The sequence below is a fragment of the Carettochelys insculpta genome, chromosome 2 (assembly GCF_033958435.1).
Source record: "Carettochelys insculpta isolate YL-2023 chromosome 2, ASM3395843v1, whole genome shotgun sequence".
NCBI lineage: Eukaryota > Metazoa > Chordata > Testudines > Carettochelyidae > Carettochelys > Carettochelys insculpta.
Window position 1 is genome coordinate 265,720,737 of NC_134138.1, and position 17,213 is coordinate 265,737,949.

General features: G+C 48.1%; 1 protein-coding gene across 8 annotated transcripts in view; it reads left to right on the top strand.

Annotated features, from left to right (window-relative positions):
- Positions 1 to 17,213, top strand: part of KMT2C (lysine methyltransferase 2C) — a 346,453-nt gene that overhangs the window by 118,806 nt on the left and 210,434 nt on the right. For 7 of the 8 annotated variants that reach the window (XM_074985089.1, XM_074985087.1, XM_074985090.1 and 4 more), the window contains one exon: positions 15,752 to 15,958. The exons of the other annotated variant lie outside the window; for it this stretch is intronic. In XM_074985089.1, the coding sequence (XP_074841190.1) occupies positions 15,752 to 15,958 (207 nt within the window). The remainder of the gene's footprint in view (positions 1 to 15,751; positions 15,959 to 17,213) is intronic. 8 annotated transcript variants of the gene reach the window in all.

The window sequence follows — 17,213 nt, forward strand, 5'->3', positions numbered from 1 at the left end:
TCTTTCTGGCGTCAATGCGGGGCCTTCCAGCAGGTTTAGAGCGGTACAGCTTCTTGGGTCTCAGCTTGAGCTTGGAGCAAACTAGTGAGTGATCTGTATCACAGTCAGCACTATGATAGCTGTGTGTAAGAAGGACATTTCTGAGGTTATTACGCCTAGTGATGACCATGTCTAGTTGATGCCAGTGCTTCGAGCGTGGGTGTCTCCACGACACTCTGTGCTGTGGCTTCGTTCGGAAGAATGTGTTTGTGATGCACAGATTGTGGTACGTGCACAGTTCAAGGAGACGCTGTCCATTGTCATTCATTTTTCCCACACCGAAGTGTCCTAAGCAGGAAGGCCATGTGGCCCAATCAGCTCCAAGTCTTGCATTGAAGTCACCCAAGATGTACAGTTGTTCACGAGCAGGTATTTGCGCTACAGCAGCACTAAGCACGTCATAGAACTTGTCTTTTACTTCTGGTGTGGCGTACAGGGTTGGAGCATAAGTGCTGATCAGGTGGACGGGACCGGCGCAAGTTTGAAGCATGATCCGAAGAAGTCTTTCTGATCCACCCATGACTAATTCCACCATTTGTAGAAGGGTGTTTCTGACAGCAAATCCAACACCATGCTCTCTGGGTTCTTCTTGTGGTTTACCCTGTCAGAAAAAGGTGTAGTCCTTTTCCTTTAGAGATCCCGAATCTGCGAGCTGTGTCTCTTGCAGTGCAGCAATATCAGCTCGGAGCCTTTTCAGTTCCTCGTTGATGACAGCGGTCTTTCTGGTGTCACTGATGGCGTGAAGATCTTCAGTCAAGCCGGTCAGCATGGTCCGCACATTCTAGCAAGCAAGCTTAAGTTGTTGATTTTCTTATTGGTTTGCCTGGTGCCCAAATTTCAGTCACCTGTCAGGTTCAGGAACCTTAAACCTCATGCACTCAGCGAGGCAGGTGAACTGTGGCGGGACAGTACCCTATTGGCTGGGGGCTACCCAGCTTGAGGCGGGCAGTGACTGTTCAGTGAGATGCGAGGATCTCTCCCACTGTTGAAGGCAACCCCTGGCGCTCGTTCTCTACGCCAATCGAGCAAGAGCTTATAACCGGTATCTGTTGCCTCCCGTGTTGATGCAGCGTTGTTCAGCGATGCCGGAGTACCTCTCCGGGCGCGAGCCTGGGCACTTATTATGGAGACTCTGGGCTTCCCAGACACCAGTGTCCCCCTCTCGGCTTTACTGATATAGTCCAAAGGAGAGGATCATCTCCATGTCTGGTACTAGCTCAGCTGCAGGAGTTGCCGGGACAGTGCCAGAAGTTGATACCGAACCGCCTTCGGACTCCACTCTGGATTTTCCCTCAGGGTTTACTCCCTTAGCCTTTCTACTTCGCAGGAGAACCCACAAGGCAGTGGGGTGTGGAGAATGTGGTTAAGGATCCCACTACTTCATACCTCCCTGTCACCACGAGTCACTAGGTCCCTGTGGAGCAATGACCTCATATCCCCGGGACCCTCTTCCCCACCTTTCACCGCCCCCCCCCCCCCCCCCCCCAGGTACCATCACCATAGGACCCTCCTGAACCCACTACCCCCATCTGCTACCATGTCTGCCCTCCTCACTGCACTGGCCCCTCTCCCCCCATCTGCTCTCAGTGCCCCCAGGTCCAGCTTCCCCCATCGCTCTTCAGGCTCTTCTCTTCAGAGACTCCTTTTCCTGATAATGCTGCCTTGCGGGGCACAGGTGGAACGCCATACCTGAAAAGGACAACAAACACGGGGCTCCTCCCTCAGCGAACTCCCAGATGCAAACTCCCTTCCTTGTTAGCTGCTGCCCCCTGTTCGCTGTTCAGAGTTTGCTGAAAGCTCCCTTCTTATAGGGAGAGCTGCTAGCTGGTGAGGCCTAGCTCAAAGCCTTGCCTCCAGTCTAATCAGCCCTTGAAGGCTCACCTGGCAGGGAACTCCCCCAATTCACACCTTGCAAACTGCTCCTCTCTGCACAACACAAGCTCAGGCACACAGGCAGTGCTGAGGTATACCTTGAGTGAATACTACAGTTTTCTTTATGTTTATGTCAAGGAGAAACAACTTGGAGGCTCTGGACAGAGAATCCATTGGTGACTGTAGCATGTCTTCATAGAATCAAAGAATGCTAGGACTGGAAGGGACCATGAGAGGTCATTGAGTCCAGCCCCCTGCCCTCATAGTAGGACCAAGTACTGTCTAGACCATCCCTGATAGACATTTATATAACCTGTTTTTAAAGATCTCCAGAGATGGAGATTCCACAACCTCCCTAGGCAATTTATTCCTGTGTTTGACCACCCTGAGAGTTAGAAACTTTTTCCTAATGTCCAGCCTAAATCTCCCTTCCTGCAGTTTAAACCCATTGCTTTTTGTTCTATCCTCAGAGGCCAAGAAGAACAAGTTTTCTCTCTCTTCCTTATGACACCCTTTTAGATACTTGAAAACTGCTATCATGTTCCCCCTCAATCTTCTTTTTTTCCAAACTAAACAACTCCACTTCTTTCAGCTTTTCTTCATAGGTCATATTCTCTAGACCTTTGATCATTCTAGTTGCTCTTTTCTGGATCCTTTCCAGTTTCTCCACATCTTTCTTGAAATGTGGCGCCCAGGAGTGGACACAGTACTCCAACTGAGGCCTAGCCAGTGCAGAGTAGAGCGGAAGAATGACTTCTCATGTCTTGTTCACAACATGCCTTTTAATCACACCTGTCTTCATTATGAGCGACGACAGCTGCATCATCTGTGAAGAGTAGCTCCGTAATGAGGAGTTTGTTGACCTTAGTTTTGACCTTGAGTCTTGCCAGGTCAGAGAGAGACATGTAATCTTGTGTGGAGAAATACATCATTGTGAGTTTTGAAACGCGCAATATAGTAGAACTGAGAAGAATATGTCGTAAAGGATAGGGGCAAGAACACATCCTTGTTTCACTCCGCTGTTCGTTGCAAATTGTTCTGATGTAGATTCATCATATTGCACTGTTGCTTTTATGCTTTTGTGAAAGGATGTTATGCGCTTGAGTAGGGCCAGTGGGCAGCCAGTCTTGGTTAATACTCTGCATAGTCCTGATCTACTGTGTCTAATGCCTTTGTGAAGTCCACAAATGCTATGAATAACGGCTTTCCTTGTTCTCTGCATTTTTCCTGTAGATGTCAAAGTGAGAAAATCATGTCCATTGTTGTCCTGCCAGCCCTGAAGCCACATTGTGTTTCTGGATAGACTCGATCTGCGAGTTTTTGCAAGCATTTGAGAATGACATTGGCAAATGCTTTGCCTGTGATGCTCAGTAACGAGGTGCCTCTGTAGTTGTTGCAGTCACCCTTGTCACCTTTGTTTTTAGAGAAAGTGATGATATATGCGTCGTTCATGTCATGTGGGACATCACTTGCTTTCCAACATTTTAGTAGTAAGTCATAAAGGAAGGGGGAGAGCACAGCTTTGTTCACTTTCAAAACTTCAGCTGGAATTCTGTCATTTCCTGGTGCTTTTCAATTGGAGAGAGTATCAAGAGGTTGAGAGAGCTTTTCTTCTGTAGGCTGTGCATGTAGCTTAGAAATTTCTGGAAGAGTTGGGAAGAGGTTCTCAAGTTCAGATTGTATTGTACGCTCGTGGGAATAAAGACTTGAGTAGTGTTCCACCCATCTGGGCATCTGCAGCTTTTGTCTTTTTGGTCACCTCTCCATTTAAATTCTTCAGTGGGGCAACTTTGGTAATGTTTGGTCCAAATGCTTTCTTCAATCCATCATACATGGTTTTCAACTCATCCAAATCAGATGCCTTTTGAATATTAGGACATAGATCAGCCCAATAGTTGTTCGCACACTGCTTGGATTCTCTCTGAAGAAAGATCTTGCATGTTGAAGTTGATCTCTTGTGCTTTGAGATGGTCTTTGTTAGAGAATTTACGTGTTCCAGAGGCAGATTTAGCCCATTCGTATACTGCATCTCTCAGCATAGACCATGTTTCCTCAGCGGTTTGTTGGTCAGGTTTGTGTTCCATTTTTGTCAGTGAGCACATCTGCGAAGACAGAGCATTTCAGCCCATTTCTGGTATTGAGGGTATTGATTTTTGGCTTACTGTATTCCTTTGTCATACAGAGTTTCTTTGGGACAATTTTCACCCTGCTGCTGATCAAGGAGTGATTGATGTCACAATCTGCAGTGTGTGTGTAATTTTGACGGCATTGAGATGTTTCCTGCATACCGGTACAAGGTCAAGTTGATGCCAGTGACCCGATCTGGGGTGATGCCATAAATCTCGTGACACTCTTTCAAATTAAAGAAAATGGTAGTGATGTAGATCTGATTCTGAGAGCTGAATTCGAGAAGCCTTTAACCATTTTCATTCATTTTCCTATTACTGTGATGACCGAGGCAGACGGGCCAGGACTGATGGTCACATCCAACTCTTGCATTGAAGTTGCCAAGGATGTATAGTTGTTTGCCAGTTGGAAAGAGTCAATACATTTTGAAGATTATAATAAAAGTAGTCCTTGTCTTTGGCGCACGACACCAACGTGGGTGCATAAGCACTGAGAATGCTGATATATCCTGACTTGGTGCAGAGCTTCAAGGATATAATACATTCCTATTCAGCTGTGGGTGTATTGATAGACTTCAGCAGATTGTTCTGAAGAGCAAATCCAACTCTGTAGAGGCAGTGTTCCTCTGAACTCAAGCCCTTCCAGAAGAAAGTGTAGTTGGTTTCTTTCACTGACCGAGTGTCTGCCAGCCTGGTTTCCTGGAGAGCAGCGATGTTGACGTTCCATTTGTGTAGCTGTTGATTTATGACTGCTGTTTTGTGTATTGTGTCAGTGTTTGTAAAGTCATGGGCAGGTTCAAGTCCTGGACACATGGTCTGCACATTCCAGCTACCAAGCCAGAGGCAAGTTGATTTATCATTTCCTTTTTTGGTGGGTAAGTCATTTACGTCTACTTTTTCGATTTTTGTTCTGTCCCCATGCACGCAATCAGGAAGGCAGATGTCGTGGGTCAGCACCTTTTTACCTGTTCCAAAATGGAACCTGCGTCTGGAATCTCCATTACAGTGCATCTGACAAACTTGGTCTTTGCCCCCAAAAGCTTATGCTCCAAAAAATTTGTTAGTCTATAAGGTGCCCCTGGATTCTCATTGTTTATTGCTCTTCCAAAAAAATCTTAAATCTGATTACAGGATTTGACTTTGTAAGTTGTAGAGGTGCCTTAACTCCTGTTTAAAATATTTATGAAACATTTATTAGCTAACAGACTAAGGGAGTACCTGCAAAGGAAATTCCATATAAGAATGGCCCTTTCTGATAAACTCCAGTATGTGGATCCCTTTTACCTAGGTTAAACACTGTAGATGAAGCTCATTCAGAATGAGATAATCTTGTCAGGAGCAGCTATTCTTGAATAATATCTTCTTGTGTGGGTAAGCCCTGAGTCAGTTATTCCTAGGTCAGCACAAAAGATTTGAGGGCAGAGCACCAGTGACTTCCATGAGCAATACTAATACACAGAGGCAGCCCTGTCCCAAGCTGCTGAGAAGTGGAGGCTTCTGAAGTTTCTATAAATGGGTTTTGGTGTGGTTGAGGGACCCTTTCATATAAGTGTCTGGACATCATGTCCTTGATAGATGTTAGAAGTGAGAAGCTGTCATCATCGTCTATCTCAAAACCAGAGTTTTCTCACTGCTTCTATTCCTCCTCAGAGTCTTGGTTGCTGAATCATGGGGAATATCTCTGCTACTGGGCTCTTAAACCAAGACTACTGCTTTTTCGCTTCATCATCTTCCTCTCTGCATACACTAGGGCTTACATCAGTTTCTATGGTTCCTAGCTTTTCCTATGCAGTAGCATGAAACTACCGTGATTCTGTACAGTTGTACAGGTGTCCACCACCATTCTGAATAGCAGCCATGAAACTGATTTTGTTCATGTCAAACTATTGCTGCTTCAGGAAGCTGCGGCCTACAGCAGAGACACCTGCAGCTGACTTCAACCCTAGAAGGTTTGACTATGCTAAATAATTTTGTCACCCGATCTGTAAGCTGTGCATATGAGGACAGATCACATGTTTTCAGATAATATTGTGATTGCACAATATTCGCTGAAATATGAATAGCTACTAATTTGTGTTTTTGCCATACTATATTTAAAATTACAGCATGGAAGAAAGATCTCTCTCATATTTATGCACTCTTGATGGACCTTATTCTTTTCTTCAACACATTTTTGTCTTCAGGCACATTCTTCTGAATATTTCTAAAACTAACCTCTTGTTTATTACGGAGTTATGAACAAAATCTCTCACATAAGTTGTATGCTGCAAGTAGTCAGGGATTTACAATGTATGGGTTGGGACCCAAACATGGGTCGCAGTTAGATTTGTTAAGGGTCACGGGCAGCTGGGAGCTGCATGTGATCTTAAAAATGACATTTGCAGCTCCTTAACTCTGCCACATCCAGCAGCACTCTCTATCAATAGAGAAGCAATTACACATTACACAGACCTTTGATATTTGTAACTGTCCCAGGCAAGCCACTTAATAGACTCTTGCAGTAAGGAATTTTTGGCACACCCCCCCCCGCGCTTTTCCCCTTCTGTTCTGTGTAGTTGATTTGTCTGTTTTCATTTTTTTGTTTATATCTCCCCACAGCCCCCAAGTGTGACTCAGCCAGCCCCCTGGCCCCTGAATATGACCCCCATCTCCCAGCCTTTGAGTGTGACCCTCCCAGTCCCCCCAGCCTGAATGTGACTCCCCCCAGCCCCCCAACTTCCCAGCCACTGTTACCCGTCCAGCCTCTGAGCGAGATTATCCCAGCCTCCCCAACCCAAGTGTGACCCCCCACAGGACCCCAACTCCCTTAGCCGCAAGTGTGAGGCCCAAGCCCCTATTGTGACTCCCCAGCCCCTCCAGCCTCTGCGTGTGATCCTCCCAGCCCTCCCCCCCAGGCTCTGTGTGAGCCCCAAGCCCCTATTGTGACTCCCCAGCCCCTCCAGCCTCTGAGTGTGATCCTCCCAGCCCCCCCCCCCCCAGGCTCTGTGTGACCCCCAGTCCCTGAGTGTGACTACTGCCAGCCCTTGTGTGTGACTCCCCCCTAGCCCCTGAGTGTGGTCCCCTAGCCTCCCAACCCCCCCAGCCCCTGCAGCCTCTGAGTGTGGGGTTTAAGCTTGGATAGGTTGGGGGGAGCAATTTAGTGCTGAGGGTCTTTCCTTCTTTCCCCCACCACAACTCCAGTCAACTGTAGTAATAAAATAATAATAAAATGTAATAAAAGTAGTGTTATTTTATTATTTATGTATTTTCTACTTTTCTATGAAATACCTACTACGAATATATAAACATGAGGGGGGTGCAATTTTATGTTCTTGCCTCAGGCGCAGAATTAGTTAGTTACGGCCCTGTTCCCCTCCACCCCCACCCCTGTTTTTGAATTGCCTTTGGTCACCAAGTCTTCCGGAATTGTCAAAATGGGTCCCTGTCTGGAAAAGGTTGACAACTGCAGCATAAGTGAACATCTACCTGAATCAAGGTTGGGAACTGCTGGTATAGGTGAACATCTAGCCTGTAACAAGCAGGATCAGTAGGGTGGAGAGAAGGATTGACATGAGTCATGCACTGAGGTTCTTTCCAAAAGCAGCAACGTGGAGCGTTCTCAAGCACTGTCTTGCGTGCAATGACAGGGATTCAATTAAGGCTTATGTTGAAGCAACCTGGACCCAAAAGGCTGTGGTCTGCCAGTTATGCTGTTGCTTCCTGGGCCACTGTTAAGTGCTCTAGAAAATTGTCCTCCTGTTCCTACCTTTCCATATGATACAGGCATTTCTGTGCTAGTAGGATTCCTGAGGGACCTTCTCTGCATTTGTGCTTTTTCCCACTTTCCTCACTTTTCCATGTTGTTTTCTCCAGTGGTGTCATATTGTAAGGGCAAGATTTTGTGCGCTCTCAGTGCGTAAGTCAAGATTAAATGACTGTATTGAATTGTCGTCATTCTTGGTTCCAGTATCTGCAACTTTTCCCTTTTTAGTTCTTTCTCCGTTCTGCTGTTGCCGCTGCTTGTATCTGACTTTGGGTATGTCTACACTAGAAATGCTGCAGCAGCACAGGCACAGAACTGTAGTGTTGCTGCTTACTCAAGCTCTGGAAGGTGTTTGTCCTTTGGTGTAATTAAATCTACCTGTCGAAGACACAATAACAAGATCTACAGAATAATTCTTCTTCGAGTGTCCCCGTGGGTGCTCCACAATAGGTGATGGGCTTGCCCGGCGCCGCAGATCAGATCTTCCAAGCAGTTTCTGCCGGACCGCGCATGCGCCGGCGCGCGCCGCTCCCTTGCGCGCTCCTGGCCACGTGCGCGATCCGGTCCCCGCCAGTTCCTCTTAACCGCCGTCGGCTGCAGACGGAATCCGACTAGGCTAAGGCCAAATAGCGTATTCAACGACTTTATCTGTTTTTCTTTCAAAGTTTTTTTCAGATACTTAGGCTACTATGAGTTAGCCGGTTGTTATTTTGCAAAAAAAAGAACAAACAACAACAAACAAACTACGAGCGGGACAGCTTCAGCCAGTCCCAGTAACAAGCGCCGGAGGCCAGGAGCTACGGCCATCAGCCCTCCTGCTGAGGCAGGCCATCGGACGCGGAAAACAGCACAAAGAAGGTGCTAAGTACCCACTTAATAAAACTCAAAGACTCACCAACAATGTCCTCTTCAGGCTTTAAAAAATGTGAGTCCTGCCGAGAGGCGATGCCAGTGTCCGATGGGCACAGCCTATGCATAAGGTGCCTGGGGGAGTCCCATGTGGCACAAAAATGTGCCTTCTGTGCAAAATTAACGACCAGAGCACGGAGAGACAGGGAGATGCGCATTAAAATGCTGCTTCCTGATAAGGCCCTCCAGCCAGACGTGCCGGAGCGGCCGCAGCAGGAGGGACCCTCCGGGGCCCTTAAAAGGAAAGCTGCCTCCCTCACTCCATCAGCGCAGAAACGGAGGAAAGTCTCTCCAGCCTGATCCGTGCCGGCAGCATCAGTGAGCGGGACGGGAGGAGCACGCAGCCCCCAGCCGCAGCAACAGCTGATCGGCGGCGGCACGGAGAGCCACGTGCAAACGGCTCAGCCTCCGATGATCAGCCAGCCGCCCCGCACCGCAGGCAGGGCGGCGGCTAAACAAGCGCCGTCACCAGCGGCACCGCAGGCAGCGGCACCGACCCCGGCGGAACCGGCGGTGCAGAGCGCTCAGGCACGCAGCCTGCAGGCGCAGAAGGACACCGCACGTGCGGCACCGCCTTCGAGCTTGCCTAGCACGGTGCCGACGGGGCCGGGATCCCTCGTGCGTCAGGGGGCGGAGTCACCTCCTCCAGGGAGGGGGAAGGCTGCACACAAGAGGAGGCATTGCAGCCCCTCTCCGGACAGGGCTGTGGAGCTGCTTTATCACAGCCCTCCGCTTACGTTGCAGACTCCAACCAGAAGGCAGGGGTCCCCCCTAGCCTACCCGGAGCCCCCTTCTCCATTTTTGCAACCAGCCTCACCCTGGATGGCACCACCTTCACCCTTCCTGGGGTTTGAACCACTGGACTATTATGCGAAGTCGCTCTCTCCAGTGTCTCGACGATCTCCCTCCCCCAGATGCAGAGGGTACACACCAAGGGAGTGGTCTAGGTCACCCTCCCAAGAACAGTGCCTATACTGCCATGGTCGCCCCTACCACGCGGGGCATACACACCATCGGCAATCTACTAGGGAAAGATCCTCACAAACTATCTCATACCCCCGAGGGCAATCGCGACCGGGGACAGAGACTTAAGCATCTCAAGGGGGACTGGTCAGGGAACCCCGAGATTTTCCCTCGCAAACCTCTAGCGAGAGGGTGTACCATCACCAGCAGGAACCGGAAGGGTCCAGAGAGATGTACCCCAGCGGTTCCTCACTCTCTTCCCCGGACGAGGCTACGGCCCTGGGAGACGTCCATCCTACGGACGATCTCAAACAGTTTCAGGAGCTGTTTAAGAGGGTGGCCTTCACGCAAGGCATCCAGACAGCAGAGGTGCAAGAGAAACACCATAAGCTCCTCAAAAATTTGAGACCTCCGGCCTCTTCCAGAGTAGCAATACCGCTTGATGAAGCGATCTTAGAGTCCGCCACTACGATATGGCAGACCCCTGCAACTCTTCCGCCTGTCCAAAAGAGAGCGGATAAGAAATACTTTGTGCCGGCGAAGGGCATGGAGTTCCTGTTTAGCCACCCACAGCCAAACTCCCTGGTGGTGGAGTCCTCGCAACAAAGATCAAAAACATCTCAATTTAAAACAGGGGGAACAGACAAAGATGCCAAGAAGCTAGAGCTGTTCGGCAGAAAGGTCTACTCCTCCTCCACTTTAACGTTGCGAATGGCAAATTACGCAGCGCACTTAGCGAACCATAATTTTGACAACTATTCCAGGTTAACTTCCCTCATGGACTCGCTTCCAGAGGACAAAAAGCCGGTCCTCAAGGCCATAGTGCAAGAAGGCTACGCGGCTGCGAGGATGGGAGTTCAGGTTGCTTTGGACGTTGTGGACACAGCAGCACGTTCCACAGCAACCGCAGTGGTGATGCGAAGGGAGTCCTGGCTCCAGACCTCGGGTATACCGAGGGATCTGCAGGCGAAGATGGTTGACCTTCCCTTCGACTCGCAGAAGCTGTTTGCTGAATCAACTGACTCGGTCCTTCATTCCAGTAAAGATTCAAGAGCCACACTCAGGACCCTGGGGATTTACACCCCCCCATACACAAAGAAAAGGTACTACCCTCAGCAAAGGCGGTACCAGTACCAGCAACAGCGCCCCCAGTATCACAGGGGTTACGAGCAAGGGCGACATCAACAGCACCAGCAGTACAGAACTCCCAGGCGACGCTCACAACAGAGCCAGGCGTCCTCGGGGCGGGGCCAAAGGCCACAAGTTTGACATACAGATCCAGGGCTGCGCCATCACTACCATCGCACGCGGTCATCCGAAGCAGCTATTTCACCATCGCCTCCGACCATTCTACTACCAGTGGCAAAGGATCACCACAGACAAATGGGTGCTGGAGATCATAGCCACGGGGTACGCCATCCCCTTCCAGTCGCTCCCACCATCACGACCTCCACCCAAGCCCCACCTCCAGGAGGCCTCCCACGTAGTGAGGCTCAGGCAGGAGGTGGACCATCTCATGCTCATAGGGGCGGTGGAAAGAGTGCCGGAGCAACTGCACGGGAAAGGGTTCTACTCCAGGTATTTCCTCACGGAGAAAAAGACAGGAGGCTGGAGGCCCATCTTAGACCTTCGCGGCCTCAACAGGTACTTGCGCAAGCAACGTTTTCGGATGACCACGATCGCCTCCATCCTTACAGCTCTGGACGATGGAGACTGGTTCGCAGCCCTCGATTTACAAGACGCGTACTTCCACATAACCATCCATCCGGCTCACCGGCGATTCCCCCGGTTCATGGTGGGCAACCAACACTTCCAATACAAGGTCCTACCGTTTGGCCTCTCCTTGGCCCCCAGAGTCTTCACCAAGACCTTGGCAGTGGTGTCAGCCTACCTGCACAGACAGGGGGTATTCATTTTCCCGTATCTGGACGACTGCCTGCTCAAAGGGGCCTCGAAAGGAGAGGTTCTGCGCATGATACGCGTCACAGCAAACACGTTCTCCTCACTTGGCCTGGTTATCAATCTGTCAAAATCACAAATAGACCCCACACAGGACATAGAGTTCATAGGGGCTCGCATAAACTCGGTTGCAGCGAGAGTATACCTACCAGAGGCTCGCTTTCGAGCCATCGGTTCCCTCGTGCAAGTCATCACCGTCAGCCCTACGGTGCCGGTCTTGACGTGCCTGCAGCTGCTGGGCCACATGGCAGCGGCGACGTTTGTAGTGCAGAACGCCAGGTTACACATGCGCAGCATGCAGCACTGGCTGGCGAGTGTATACAAACCAGCAGTACACACCGTTCACAAGGTGGTGTCGCCCACAGCCGGGGTGCGCAAATCCCTGCAATGGTGGGTAAACCCCAGGAACTTGCTAACAGGGGTACCCTTCCACCAGCCGCAAATATCGGTTTTTCTCACTACAGATGCCTCCCTCATAGGGTGGGGAGCGCACATGGGCGAAGAGGTGACTCAAGGACTGTGGTCACCCACGGAACAGTCGCTACACATCAACGTACTGGAGCTCAGAGCAGTGTTCAACACCTGCAAACACTTTCGAGACCACATACAAGGCAAAGTCGTCGGGATCAGTACAGACAATACCTCCACCATGTTTTATATAAACAGGCAAGGAGGAGCTCGATCCCGTGCCTTATGCGCGGAAGCAATCCGCTTATGGAACTGGTGCATCGCCCACGATATAATTTTGAAAGCCTCATACTTGCCAGGTGCGCACAACATGAAGGCAGACCAGCTGAGCAGGCGTTTTGCGCTCACACACGAGTGGCAGATCCGTCCCGATCTGCTACGGTCGATTTTCCACGCATGGGGTTTTCCCCAAATAGATCTGTTTGCCACTCAGCACAACAAGCAGTGCCCACGATTCTGCTCCAGGGCAGGACTGGGATGGGGGTCCCTTGGGGACGCGTTCGCGATCCCGTGGGGGGGCCCCCTGCTTTATGCGTTTCCTTCCACAGTGCTGATCCACAAAGTTTTGCAAAAAGCCAGGAGGGAAAGGGCCCGGATGATCCTGATAGTCCCAATGTGGGATCGCCAACAATGGTTCCCCCTACTCCTGCGCATGTCGGACCGTCCACCGATGCCTCTTCCGGTGGTGCCGGATCTGCTCACGCAAGCCCAGGGGTCCGTAGTGCATCCGCACCCCCACAGCCTGCGACTGCAAGCGTGGTTAATCCATGGCTCAGCTCCCTAGAGAGCACATGCACAGTGGCAGTACAACATGTCCTAGAAAGTAGCAGGAGGACTTCCACTAGGAAGACCTACAAACAAAAATGGACTCGCTTCACGGCTTGGTGTTCTACCAAACAGCTGGCCCCCCTTTCGGTGCCTGTACCTACAATTCTAGAGTATTTACTGGACCTCAAGAGAGGAGGACTCTCGCTATCCTCGTTAAAGGTCCACCTTGCCGCCATCTCGGCGTTCAGACATGAGGAGGAAGGGCACACGGTGTTCGCCCACCCTATGGCTACCAGGTTCCTCAAAGGGTTGATAAACCTCTACCCCCCTTGGAAACCGATTCCACCTTCGTGGAACTTGGACCTAGTGCTTACCACACTGATGGGACCACTGTTCGAGCCCTTGGCCACGGTTCCCCTCCGCCTCCTTACAATTAAGACGACCTTTCTTCTCGCAATTACGTCAGCTCGTAGGGTGAGCAAGCTTGCGGCAGTCATGGCAACGCCACCCTGCACTGTTTTTTCCAAGGAGGCGGTAACCATACGGCTGCATCCAGCCTTTGTCCCCAAAGTTTCTTCCGAGTTTCACATCAACGAACCTATTGTTCTACCCTCGTTTTATCCAAAACCTCGTAACTCCAACGAAGAGGCGCGCCTACACCTCCTGGACGTGAGGAGGGCGCTAGCCTTCTACGTAGACAGGACCAAGTCCTTCCGGAAAACGGATAGACTCCTAGTCTCCCTCGCTCCCAAATCGAAAGGAGAGGGTCTGTCCTCGCAGAGAATCTCAAAGCACATTGTATCCTGCATAAAAATGTGCTACGAGCTCAGAAAGACTCCTTTATCGGCCACTCCCAGGGCTCATTCCACCAGGGCGGTGGCGGCATCAACAGCCTTTTTCAAGGGCGTTGCGTTAAAAGACATTTGCAGAGCGGCGACCTGGTCGTCCTACGACACCTTCGCCAAACATTACGCCCTTCACAGGGTATTCCAAGAGGATACCCGTCTCTCTGCAGCGGTCCTCTCGGGGACAAGCTGCACATAATCCTATTACCCACCTCCTATCTTGGGTTACTGCTGGGTAGTCACCTATTGTGGAGCACCCACGGGGACACTCGAAGAAGAAAGAGAAGTTACTCACCGTAGTAACGGTGGTTCTTCGAGATGTGTCCCCGTGGGTGCTCCACGACCCGCCCATCCTCCCCGCTTCGGATCTCTGTTAGTGTTTTGCAGGGGCACCCGAGGCGGTTGGTCGAGGAACTGGCGGGGACCGGATCGCACACGTGGCCAGGAGCGCGCAAGGGAGCAGCGCGCGCCGGCGCATGCGCGGTCCGGCAGAAACTGCTTGGAAGATCCGATCTGCGGCGCCGGGCAAGCCCGTCACCTATTGTGGAGCACCCACGGGGACACATCTCGAAGAACCACCGTTTCTACGGTGAGTAACTTCTCTTTAGTCCACCAACTTCACAATCTCTGTAATTGGGTCTTAACTCAATTTAATTATGCCACACAGGGTGTGACATTTTTTGCTGTCCTGAGCTATGTAGTTAGGCCATCCTAACTTTGTAGTGTAGGCCAGCCCCTTGACTCGCTGTGCAGATGATCTTTTATTTTTTTCCTAGTCCTAGTGAAGGTTGTACTGTAATTGAACCTCCAGGGGACTTTATTTTCAACTTACAGCTCCCAAAGTCCAAATATGCCACCTGAGAGATGTGCTTAAATTCTTTTTAAAGGGAGCTCTTGCCAAACCAGGCTTTCACCAATGTGCCGCATTCCCTTAGGCGCATTTTGGGGATCACAGAAATGTAAATACACACAAAATAAAGTTGCTTGCTCAGGCGTTAAAACATGTGAAATTATTTTTCTCTTTAAACAGTTTATATGCAAATTGAAAGAATTCACAATTTAAGTTTGTGAATGTGCTTATTTGAGAAATTCTGTGCAGTAACCTCTATCATGTGACACAAGAAGTTCTGCTAGAACTCTTTATGTTTTCATTGTTAATATAAAATTGCAAATAGTACAGGGATAACTTAACTTAAACAAGCCACAGTACTAAATATGTGTAAGTTTCCCCGAGTATAAGTTTAGGCGGCTATATTTGTACAGTATGAGATTTAAGTGTGTGTGTGTGTGTGTGTGTGTGTGTGTGTGTGTGTAAAAATTGTACATATGTAGCTACAATGTGTCTTTATGTTGTCATTGCTGTGAGTGGTCCATTCATTTTTTCAAGGGAGATTGTGTGTGTGCGTGCGCGTGCGCATTCCTGGTGTTTTGTATAAAGTGGATAACACATACATTTGTATTGTATATGCATGATTATATGTTATACATACTGTGTTTGTTGTAGGTGTATGTGTATACAAACATAAGTTGTATGGATGTAGTGTCAGTCATGGTGTATTACCTTTTTGGTAAATACAGGATTTCGATGAGGTCATGCCTCTTTTGTGGCCTTCACTCCTCCCTCCACAACACAGACACGCACGTGCACAGGCATACACACGCACTCTCTCTCTCTCTGTCCATTGTATCACAACCATTTAGATTTGAACACATCTTTTGGACACAGTGGATGAGTAGCACGTTAGGGGTTTTTTCCCTTGATAGACACTAAAGGTTTATAAACATAGGAAAAGATTAAAAAAAAAAAATTGAGTGTTTTCCACATTTTCAGCAGACTTCTGTGGAAGACAGACAAAGTACTGTTACATAACTAATTATAAATAATGCTTTTAGTAGTTAAATTGCAAAATTATTTGAAGACCTATTTCAAATTATTGGTTATAGTTTATTTCATGTATTTTTCATTCTGTTTAAGATTGTCAAATTGACACACAACATGATAATCTAGCAGATCACCTGTTAATTTGTCCTAGTGTTAAAAAGTTGCCTCTGCTTTGCAGTGAACAACTCTGCGCCTTTTGTTACTGTGGTGAACGAAGCTCATTAGGACAAGGAGAATTAAAACAATTCAGTCCAACGCTAGCGTTTATCACCTCCTGGAAGAACCAGCCTTTAAGTAAGAATGAGACCAGTGACAGCAGCGATGGAGCTTATGAGAGAGCTCCAAGGCAAAACTCAGTGCCGCGCAAACAAAGAGGACAGAAGAAGTAAGTCTGTTTCTTCATAACTTCTGTCATGATTTTGTTATATTATCTATTTCTTGTCAAGAGGCCAAGAAGCACACGTGCAAACATTGTGGAGTGATAAGTGAATAATTTGGAAAAGATGAAATTGTTTTAAAACGATTTGATGCTTAGTTTGAAAAATAGCAGGCTTTCTTCTGCTTCTTATTTTTTAGGGTTTATGTCTCCCAAAAGCGAGAACACTTTTTTTTTGGAAATTACCAGTGTAGAAGAGACAGACTTACTTTAAAACTACAAATGTATTTGTACTCTTGAAATAGACTTTGGAGCATGCAAATAAGCTGAAGAAGACCTGTTAACCAGTTAATTGCTAAACTGTTGTATTTGCGTACATTGGAGAGGAAAGAAATTTGTTTCACCTTGCAATCTTTCTTCGCCATCTCCATCAAAAAATTTAATTTTTGCAACTGTAAAAATCAACATTCCAAGCAAATAGAGTATGTTGTATTGTGATTAGAGCTCTTCTATTTTTGTATGTCAATTTTCACTTTGTGTCCCATTGAAATACAATGTATCCCAGGTCTCTTTTGCAATGCAGCCTTTTTAATAGCTATTTCTGAGACATTACATTCACACACACTTCCCTGTATAGTTCACTTTGGAATGTTATTGAATATATTTATGGAAATCAAGTTTAAAATATATCTGTAACCATAAATACAGATTTTCTTATTTACATAATGGAATCGATTTTTCTTAATATATATTTGGATTTTACAATTCTGAGTTTTTGCCGTTACCATGGTTAGATGTGTTCTCGTTTCAGAGTTGTCTTGCTAATAGGTGGATTCAGTTGTGCTGGCTGATTAGTAGAGGTTTGTGTAGCCTATGGGAAAGTGCAAAATTAATTTAGCTTGGAACAGCTAAGCAGCTCTGTCCCTTGAGGGTGATGATGTAATCATCCCCAAGTGCCCTGCTGGCTAACATCCAAGTTTAAGTACTAAAGCATTGTTGTGTTGGAGTTTTGTGATTGGTTGCTAGCTTTGGATTGCTGCCAATACAGTAAAGAAGTGAAGTAGGAAATGAAACAATAACAAAGAGAGGCAGCCTTTTAAAAGGATTTAAGGTGGAACATTTTAAGGAATTCTGAATTAAGGCATATGTAACATTAAAAGTACTGTAGACATTTAAGTTGAAGTTCATAGTCAGATTAAGTTTATTCAGTTGTTCAGATAAATTTTAGTTTAATAATCCTTAATTAAATATGAATGCTGAATCT